This window comes from Aptenodytes forsteri, unplaced genomic scaffold (genome assembly GCF_000699145.1).
Source record: "Aptenodytes forsteri isolate BGI_AS27 unplaced genomic scaffold, ASM69914v1 Scaffold278, whole genome shotgun sequence".
Taxonomy (NCBI): Eukaryota; Metazoa; Chordata; class Aves; order Sphenisciformes; family Spheniscidae; genus Aptenodytes; species Aptenodytes forsteri.
In genome coordinates this window covers 587,854-598,564 of record NW_008795907.1, presented here as the reverse complement: position 1 = coordinate 598,564, position 10,711 = coordinate 587,854, and the positions used below count along the sequence as shown (strand labels likewise).

General features: G+C 40.5%; 1 protein-coding gene across 1 annotated transcript; it reads right to left on the bottom strand.

Moving 5' to 3' along the window:
* Positions 1 to 2,656: 2,656 nt before the first annotated feature.
* On the bottom strand, positions 2,657 to 7,538 carry TM4SF1 (transmembrane 4 L six family member 1). Its single transcript, XM_009284330.2, has 5 exons — positions 7,302 to 7,538; positions 5,455 to 5,544; positions 5,219 to 5,367; positions 3,646 to 3,826; positions 2,657 to 2,671 (listed from the first exon to the last, which is right to left on the bottom strand). The coding sequence occupies exons 1-5, from the start codon at positions 7,476 to 7,478 to the stop codon at positions 2,657 to 2,659; spliced, it is 612 nt and encodes a 203-aa protein (XP_009282605.1). The 5' UTR covers positions 7,479 to 7,538.
* Between the last annotated feature and the right edge of the window lie 3,173 nt (positions 7,539 to 10,711).

Here is a 10,711-nt window from a genome sequence, read left to right as displayed (position 1 = left end):
ATCTTAGAGGTCTTTTCCAACCTTAATGATTCTATGATTGTATAGGCTGAAATCTTTTTTTCTAAGAGCAAAGGCCAAAATTACTAGCGAGCAGCTTAGTTTATAATCAGATCTGCTGCTACTTCCCATAGTAACCTGTTCTGATTAGAAGAAACTTACTTGGAAAATGATGCCTGAAACAGCATTCATTCTGCAGTACAGCAGTGCATATCATGACTTATTCTGTATTTAAGCTGAGGTCTGCAAATACCAAATCAAGGTGTTCTTTTTTTTTTTTGCTGCCACGCTATTCTGCTAGAACAGGAAGCCACCATTTTAAACTAAGTATTAAGCAAACCTGGCAACCAGTTTCTCAAATATCTTATCAAGTGTTGCAAGAACTGCTTTCCTGTTGCTGTCAATACCCATGAGTTGATTGCCAAGCCCATTACCAAAAAGCCATGTTTATTGTGGATGAGTGACTTCTCTGCTAACTGAAATGAATTTAACCTGAAACAACCACTTCTCCATGATGTAAATGATAAAACTCCCAAAACATTGTCTTATGGACCAGGCAACAAAGGAATTCAACTGGCCTTTTTTTAAATGACAACATAAACAGTGAGTAGTAATGCTGTGCATTAGTGCTACATGGATCTGAGCTAAAGTTTTAATTCTAAACTCTAGGTTAATCATTCTGGCATTGGAATTTCTAAAATTGTTTCAGTTCTTTCATTAGTTGTGTGTACCAGAAAGACAAGTAACCACTATGCAAGCACAAAGGCAAAAATCTGCAAGTTGCATGGGAATTATACCCTGTTCCATCAAGACCCTCTTTTCCTCCTCCTCTCACTCCACACAATTTAAACTTGCAGATCCTTTTTCAAACAGTGCTTCTTCACATACAAAGACACCATACTCCATAGCAGTAAGGAATTTTGTGTGCGTATACGCACGTGCACACACATATTCTCCTCCCTCCCATAGCGGGGCAAGACAGGGATAAACACAACAAGCAGAAATGGTATTAAAGACTGCCCTCAACTACTTCTATGTATTTACGTATGAATAAATGGTATTGCAAGAAGCAGATATCCTGAGATTCTAAACACAAACTTTTCCCATCTGTGAGGTTTTTTTGTTGTTGCAGATGTGTGTGCAATTTTGCTTTCACAGTTAATTTCTTTTTTTCAGTATTTGTACTGGGCAGACTTGGCTGTGAGGACAGCCCGAGATACACCTCAAGTTTCTGACTACCTTTAAAGACCACCCTCCTAGTTACAAATAGCACTAAGTATGCACTGACACCCATGGGAAATTCTTTTTCTCCCACAAACAGAAACTAACTTGCCTGTTTTCAAAGACGACATTAACTGCTAGATTCCAAAACTGAGCAACAATGCTAATCAGCCTCATTTCTTTGAAATAAATGGCATGTCACATTGTTTTTCACTTGACAAATACCATTGCCAGTAGCATACTGACCTTGCCAGCAATGCTGTTGGCAGCACGTCATTCAGATTTACTTTACCTTGTGATAAAACATTCACTGTAATATGCTACAAGCCACACTTCAGAGATTCTTGGACAGGATCTTAGAATACTGCCTCCAGGCTGCTTACTGGTGAAGTCAAATATTTCAGATTAATCTATCACTGCTGACCTGAATTTGCACTGTATTTTCTGAACGCTGCTATGCCTGGGGGTCTGCTGACTGAGGTAAAAAACAGGACCCAGACCCACATTTTGTTTTGTCTCAAGACTCTGACTAAGCAGTCAGGAGGTAAGGCCCCCCTTGGGAGAGCAGCAGAGCTGTGGCTCAACTGCGTGGGAACCTCCCTCCGGTCTTTAACAGCCATCAGCAATGAACTGCTAGCCCAGACCCAGGGACTAAGACTCCACGTACACAGTCGTATCTGTCACAGAGCTGTCATTGAACAATCATATCCTTGTTGATGCACAATTGCCTGGCTCAGCTAAATGATCTAAACCAAACAGTGAAGCAGTTCCCACGCTGACAGAGCCTGCTGGAGAGGAAAAGTAGGTTATAACCTGACTGCTTTATATCCATGTTCTCATGCCACCACGGTCCTTTACTCTAAGACCAGGAAAGCAGTGTTTCAGCATGGGCGGGGAAAGAATCACTGACACCTGCTGGGCATTTTTAATACAAATCTTTATTTGTGAAATACAGGAAAAGTTCAGAAAAAGCGCACGTATCTGCCCTCGATCATCCACATTTTACTGCTGCTTTTGTTCTTGCTCCAACTGAGTATTCATTTATATGCAGGCCAGACTAGATTAGGTTTGTGTTCATTCCAACATCAGAATGAAAGTGCAACTTTATTGGGAGAGCAGCATAAAGTACAGAGCTGTTTGTCAGTAGAAAGGAAGAAAAAAAGGCATCTTTAGTGACATGTGTTCAGGCATTTGCCCGTCCGAAGACAAAATGAACCAAAGAAATTCAGGATACATTTTGCCTTTAGATACAGGCAGGTTAGTGGAAAACCTGCATATGACTCCAACAACAAAGGCTGGCCCCAACTCAGTTAAATTGATGGCGACATCACAGTTTGGCAACAAACAATTTGCATTCTAGTATGCATGGAATATAAAAAAACCCCACAGAATACTCAATATACCACACATGCACCAACGTCAACACATTGTCAGGTTTCTAGCAAACGTATGTCTGTGAGGGAACAAAAAGAAAGAAACACATATTAAGGGGGAGAATGCTAATACTGTATCCAACTATAAGAGCTAAAATTAACCTGACCACATTTAGACAACCATAGCACGGCTCTTTTATACTGCAGTTACAGCATGGAAGACAGGAGTAAGATGACAGTAATAGCTTTGACAGAGCCCCAACATTCAACTATGTCAATCAAAAATGTGAAACACATTCTTAGCCATAATATGTGTGTGTGATAAATCATATCTGGTTCATACCTTAAGTCATTGCAATTCCAGCACTACCACTACAATATTGATTTCAACATGCTCAAACTGTTTAACAAGACTCTAAAGAAATTTGGAGGACATTCCCCTTCCTCACACAAAAAAAAACCCCACCTTCAAAAAAACCCTTCAGATCTGCCTGCAGGTTTTGTTAGCTATGTGCTATTTAATTCCTTCTCTTATCCTACTTTTACTAAGCAAGGCCAGGATGCTGCAGTTTCATTACATACAGCATATTCTCAGTAGTCTATCAGCCTCTGTGAGCAAAATACAAGGCTAAAGCAATATAGTTAGAACAAGCAGCCTACCACAGAACTGCACCGCACTATGCAACAATGGTTTAGGCTATGGCAAAGACCACCACCACCAGGAGATTTGTATTTCAGTTATATCACCTATGTAGTGCTGATGACCACACGTGCCATAGGCACGGGGGCAGGAGTGGGGGGAAGCCTCCCAGCTCCTATGCAGGCTAACTTCACTGTGACAGCTGAGAGATCAGCTGAAAGCATGTGGTCAAATACTATATGAAAATGCTGAACACAACAGGGCTATTAAAAAAAAAAAAAAAGAGTTGTACCCTGAATTGTTGCTGAAGAATGCCTAAAAAATAGCTGCTGAGTAGGACTCCACAGTAGCATCAGTAACCAAAAATGTTTCATGTTCATCTGAGAAGCATGGTTATAACTACAAATGGCTTACCTCCTCATGACTGCAGCACAATCCACACAGTCCTCCAAGAATGCCATTGATTATCTGTATGAAGCACAGAATGAACTCTATTCCTCCCAAGACAAGGAGGATGGAAAAGAGAGTGACGTTCCACTGCACGATGTTTTGAGGTTCTTGACATTCAGACCACTTGTTATACTCAAACAAGTACCTGTACACAGCAATTAAAAGCATATTAACATTGTGACAGAGTAGGACGCTTACCATACACCAGAACCAGATTACATCTAGTCTGTAACTGCATCAAGGATAATCACTCTAAATGGGAACAGAAAATACAACGGTTTATTCCATGCAAAGTTTGCTCTGTTTAAGAACGCGTTGAACTATCAACCATACATGTTAAGTCTTAATTTCTTTAAAAAAAAAAATCTAAGCTATAAAGGCAGAATCTCCTATTACTGGTTAAAGCGAGACACAAGCTCAGGAAAGCTGAAAGAGCAAAGCTATTTCTCAAAACCACCACAGTTTTTCAGGACTGGACCTTTATTCTAAAGACAGTAATTACTGATCTGAAGCAAATGGGTCACTTCCTCTCCTGTGCTGCTGTCTTCAGGCCCTCACATGCCTACTCTGGAAGAGCCAAACACAGAACAAATTTAGAGGAGTACGGCAGTATTCCAGCTGCTAATCCTCACCCACATCTTCAGAACATCAGCACAGATGAGCCTTCAGCAAGGACTTAACTCAGTTCTTCTATATTCAGTCATAGTTGGGGGGGGATGGGGGATGAGGAATGCCCCCTCTTGGGAGAGGTGCGACTGAAATGTAAAATTCAAACTCTCTGCTGCAAAGGATCTTTATGTGGCTTCTTAGTACTCAAACTGACTGTAGTCTGGCATCAGGCATAAACTGTTTCTAGAAACAGCCTCGAGGTTGCCAGCCATACAGACACTGTAAAAGCATGTCATGATCCAAACCGAATCCTCTTCCAACCTACAGGATTTGTGGGAATTAATGGGGAATAGCATACAACTCAGCTACATAGGCTTGGTTTGCTGGAGAACCCTAATTAGGGATAATTAAGAGCTTCTGGCCCTCCCCGCCCTGCAGTGTACAAAGACTCTTATAAACCTTTTCTAGTTTCATTTACAAAAGGTTCTATGCCATTGTCACTAATGAATGTATTATGCCAGATTACACTGACGGAAGGCAACTTCAGAAGCAAGCCTCACAAAACAGATTCTTACACAAACGATAAGACAAATTTCATAACAACCGCTATTCATAGTTTGTAAATCCCTCAAAGTCCTAAAACTTTGTTAGAGATGTTCATGGACATGAACAGCATGTAGTATACAGATATTATTACCTCTCTATATATATTCAGATCCCTTTTTGTAGGATGGGATTTGTATTGCTTTGGTTTTAAACTACAGCAGTGTGGGTAACTGACGCCATCTGTTTCGTTCTTCGTGAGTGAGAAGCATAAACTTATGAATGGATCTTGGTATCTAGTTACTGGATATTGCTGAAAGGTACTGGAATAAAGACCATGTGTACATGGGGGAAGATATAACATCCTCATAAACAGACAACTTACCCTCCAGAGGATTCAGTGAAAGGATAGATCCAGTTTCTTTGCAGGTGAGTAAAACAATATGGTCCATGAGACAAGCCCAGTGCTGAAATGATTATACAGTATCCAGAACCAAGGATCCCAACAAAGGCTGCCAGAACTGAGGACAGCATCTGCACAGCAAACAGACATGAACTTTCCACACAGCCATCACCTTGTCTTTGGGATTATCTGGGACTGGAGCGTAAAGGCTCACTTACCGCACAGCTTTTCCCACAGTCCTTATGGCCAAAGCACCCACAGCAGTCATCATTGTGAAGCCCAATGAATACTGCAGCTGGAATGAGTACCTAGGTACGGAGCAAACATACGACACTGTTCTATTTTGTTGCACAGACAGAGCAGATAAAACACAGTCCTCACACTGCATTCATTTGTATTGTTTCTTGGCAGGGGAGTGGGGGACAACCTGTATAGATTATTCAGTTTTACTCCTATTTAACACAGCAGGCATCTTGCTACTGATATCAGCAGCACCACACCAGAGTAGGTATATTTCTATTTCCGCTTTGTGTATACACAGCGCTTGAGTGCATAGAGAGCCTGTCAATAAAGAGCCTGCTGTGGTATTGCTGCAATTTAAAGTACTTCAACTTTAAAAAGTTTTTGTTCACATTAAAGGCTGTACCCTGCAAATAAAATGCTTTGCAAAAAAATGCATTCATTTTCTGCCAAATAAGGACTACAAGATAAGTATCTCAATTATTTTGTTAAAAAAAATAACTACTACCAACATATTAGTTACTGAAGAGTAGTCATCACTGCCTGTGTGACAAACCAGTTTGACTAGAGTAGAAAGCCTAGGAATATTTTGCCCAATTCAGGCAAACATCTCATTACAGACATCTAGCCTTTTCTAGGTTTTCACAACCAGTTTCCAGTGACAGAAATGCAAAGTAACAAAGCAGAAGCTATCTGTAAGAAACATAAGTCATCCATACTCCAGAGCTTTTAGCACAAAACCAAGAAGGAGCAGAGTTGATTAAACAGAGTATCCTCCCCACCAGCACTAACAGGACTTAATAGTTTGCACTTATAAAGGCTCTACACCCAAGAGTACTTAGGAAAACCATGAAGAACAAGCAAAGTGTTATCTGCAAATTGCAGATATTTACTTAACAAGACACTAAAATAAAAATTACCCAGTTGACCAGTCACATACTTGTCAGCCCTTATCAAACCTATTGCTGAGCCCCAATGCTGCAGGTCCAGAAGAGGTTGTACAAGTGTGTTCCAGGAACAGTTCCATTGATTTCACTTGTATTATTCTGTGTGTAAAGCCCAGTCTTTGCAAATCCCAGTCTAGGTTCCAATGGGGCTGTAACACAGCTGTAAGCACCTCTCACAAGACAGAGGGCCTTAGCATGCAATAATTTTCAACCTGTGATATGCAGACATCTTCAGATCTGTAGCCTATTTCTAAGAGGACTTTTAAAAGCAAATGAAAAAGGAAGTCTGGAGTCAGGGAACTTAAATATGCTACAATGTGGTTCACAAAATTAAAAAGGTAGAAAATAATAGCTTCAGATTAACAACATCCTACAACAAACGCACTCAATTCTTCATCCTTTGCTGTTACTCCAATGCAAAGCTTTGATAACTGCCACTCGATTCCTCTGAATAAAGAGCTAAGGCAGAGAAATAACTGTCAACATCTCAGATAATAGAAATTAAGGAATTGTAACTAAATGCTAGTTATCTAGGGACATTTAAAAGGAGAACAGTCCAATAATATAACAAAAATGTAATATTTAACCCTTTATACAAACCGTGACCTGCTGAGAGGCTTGGTTCCAGTTTTGCATTTGGATTCTGCAACCTAGACCCTACAATTTTCTCAGGTCTGAAGTGACATAGTGTTGCAGATAAGATAACCAATAGCAAATCATAATACCTATGGGGTCATATAGCTAATTTCTTTTGATACAACTCCAGAGATTCCTGCTGATGAGATATTTGATCAATAAATTAATGTAACTGGTAAAGAAACAGTAATACCAAGTAGCTCCAAAATAAACTTGAAAGAAACCACTAGCTCATTACTTACCAAAAAGCCTCCACCTAGAATGCCATGAAGGCACTCCACGTATTTGCCGAGATGATGCTCTGAAGCAAATCTTGTTTCGCCATTGGGAAAATAAAGTAAAATGTTGGCCACGATGCTGAGCAAGGCAAGGATGAGCAACTTAAAACCAACACATCTAGCACACCTTCCAAAACACATGTCCTCAGCTTTACAAATCCTTCTTTCACTAGTCCAATACAACCTCTCTCATACCTCTCCACACCTAAAAGAAGATCAGCCTCTATTCTCACCTCCTTAAATACTCAGGTTACCTAGCTACCTGGATGACGTTTACACCTCTTCATAACTACCATTCCCAATTGCAGAATGAAGGAACAGGGATGGCAGAACGCCACCACCCCTTTTAAATGCAATAATTGTTGTCAAGCCAAATGCAGTCAAGGAAATATTGATTACTAGGTAATTTCGCTCTAATATACGATGCTTGGAATGATCACCAGTGAACATGATTAAACGTGAACAACAGGCTTAAACCACAACACAAGTTCTGTTAGGAACTGAAGGAAAAAGGTTTTGTTTTCTTTGTTAGAAGCAGCTTTGACTTTTAGGTTTATAGACTGATTCAGAACAACCTGAAGCCAGAGAAAGACTCAGCTGACTTCAACAGTATTGAGTCAGAGTTTTGGGTATAAATAGAATAAGGTCTACACCAATGAGGAGTATGTAGAGCAGCCTCTCCCCTTGCTATCCTGTTGACGGAATAAAAACAAACCTCATCAGGAGGTTGGAAAACAAATAAAATGGACAGGTAGGCTTCTAAGGACTGTCCTTGTTCTTGTCATTATAAGACAAGCTGAATTTATATTAACAGCCATTTGTTAAAGCTAAACCAAGCAAACACTGGTGAAAAAATACTGCTTCAAGAAGGGGATTATAAAACACAGTCCTTGCACTGAAATTTCATGTATAGAACACAAAAAAGAAAAACCCCAGAGAAACGTATTATATCAGGGGTTTCCAAACTGTGTTACATGTACCAGTAACATTAATTTGCATAGTCAATGGAGATACAAAGTGACCTGGAAAAATTAAGAACTAGCCTTTTCTCTTTTCCCTCATGCAAATTTTGCTAAAATAGCCAAAAGCTTCCTTCTTCACATACATACAGCTCAACACAGAGGCATGAGCTGCCATGCCCACTACTATCACATGATAGAAGATAACTAAGGAACGCACAGGCCTAGACTAGATTTGGGAGGTGCTGCTGCTGCCATCATCATTATACAATGTAATTTTCATTGCAAAAACAGTAGCTAGACAAACTGAGTTTGGGAATGTACAGGATATTAGAAGGCTGTAGTGAGACTTTTTTAATTATTTAAGGAGAAAAATACTTATTCAGGTTTTTTGGCTTGGAGGGTGTGTGTATATATTTTTTTTTTTTAAAACAGCTAAATAACACTGTAAACAGAAGTCCAAATCAAATCCATGGTATTCTTGCAAGTGATGTGAGCAACACTTAAGCTGAGAGAGAGAGAGAACGCGCGTGCAAGCAGGCAAAAAGAAAGGTGGCGGGAAGAGAGCAGTCTTGTGCAGATGTGGTTTTGTGATGTAACTTCTCCGGGTATTGTAGCTGTTGACCTTGGAGACTTCCTTCATTATGAGAAATATCCTCCAATTGTAGAAACATAGGCTTACCATTATTGTGCACTTCACCTCTGAGGACTAAAACAAGCATAAACATCATCCTGCAAGTTTCCTCTGCAGAAGGAGATGGCTGCTCAACTAAAAACTCCCTTTATTGTGTCATGCTAAAAACCCCAAACCACTCCCCCACCAAAAACACCACCCAACACCCTCCGCCCCACCAACCCCCACGCCGTATGTATGGCCACTGGAAAGTAGATTTAAACTCTGCTCTATTTATAACCTGTATAATTGTTTTCTAAACACTTGATTTGAAATAAAATTTCACATAATCAAGAACTTCCTGTATTTAAAAATCAATTCTGTACGTTATCAAGCATGCGGGACATTGGTAGTAACTGCAGACTGTAATGCCCATACAATGTTAAAATCTCCCCCCCCCCCCCCAATACAATAGTACTTCAGATCACTCTCCTATATAATCATATAGGTTACAAAAATCTTGAGCTTGTTTACTTCTCATGCCTGTTTGCTTCATAAATCCTAATTTTACTGCTTGGCAAAGTGAGCAGTGCTGGATTTTTGGAGTGCATCGTGGGCATGTCGAGTTTTAAATGATGAAACTGACCTACACGCAAGCAGTAGCCAAACATGAGCTTCTCATCAACCCGAGGAACAGCAGGGCCCAAACAGCAGCTTGTGACATGCTCCAGCACCGTGAGATGGCAGAGTTTACACTAGCGTAAACAAAACAAGAATTAGGTTTTGAGTCTTTTATACAAGAACCACAGTGTTTGCACTTAAAGTGGTAAGATAATTTCTTACTCACTCACAGGTGCTTCCCCATGGCCCATGGGAAACTCCACTATTTCTCTCTCACAGGACTATTCCTGTAGCTCTGATGCCTGTCCGGGACAAAGAACACATATTAAAAGGCAATCAATCACCCAGTGTTACTAGAGGCAATAAAAGTCTAATTCTAGGCTAAAGTCTAACTTTAGACTGTAGGTCTAGTCCTCAGCTCCGGCTGAGAAGTGCTTACTGCAGTGTGGTACAGGAAGGACAAGACAATCAAAGGGGCAGTGAAGCAATTTTGATAGCACACTCTAAGGTCCAGCAGGTGGGACCACTGTGAAAGACTTCCATAACCTCTCCTGGCAGAAGGGGGCTGGTTTATAAACAATTACAGCAACTGGCTTGTACCCCCAAATCATCAATTCTGCAGGATAAAATTTGTCAGCAGAACAGTGCTACATGGAGCAGGACACTGACCCTTCACACCAGAGAAGTGGCTAAAATTAGGTGCCTTGTCCACTTACTGAGGTATCTAATACCAAACCTAATTTCACGTGAGGTCCAAGGATCCAGCAGCCCCTCTATAAAAGAAAAATCCCCACCTCAATAGTCATTGTTGCTTTGGCTCTTCTATTGCAGCAGGAGGACAGAAGCCTGCTTCTTTCACAAAATAAAGATGTTAGAAAGAGACTAGTGTTTCCTGATGCCAAAAAGTGGGATCTCTCATAAATAGTAGAAGAGGTCTCTACATTCAAGCTCTGAGCAGCTGAGCATTCTCCAGCTTTCTGTACCTGCTCCTCAACCAGTACAACAGGAGTAACAGAAATTACTTTCTCCAGCTCAGCGGTGTATTGGAAACCCTTGCTATATTTTTGGACAAGTCCTAAGTTTACCTGTTGTAAAGAGGAGCAGTTTATCAGAGACTGTCAAAGTTACCACAACTTAAAAAGTTACCAAATACTTGGGGGGGGGGTAGGGCATACAACAAA

Excerpts from the sequence above, each read along its gene's own strand:
- TM4SF1 (XM_009284330.2), bottom strand. The coding sequence starts at position 7,478 with ATGTGTTTTGGAAGGTGTGCTAGATGTGTTGGTTTTAAGTTGCTCATC. Across the intron at positions 5,368-5,454 it reads ACTGTGGGAAAAGCTGTGCG|ATGCTGTCCTCAGTTCTGGC; the intron begins GTAAGTGAGCCT and ends TTTGCTGTGCAG. Across the intron at positions 3,827-5,218 it reads TTCACTGAATCCTCTGGAGG|GTACTTGTTTGAGTATAACA; the intron begins GTAAGTTGTCTG and ends TGCTGTGTACAG.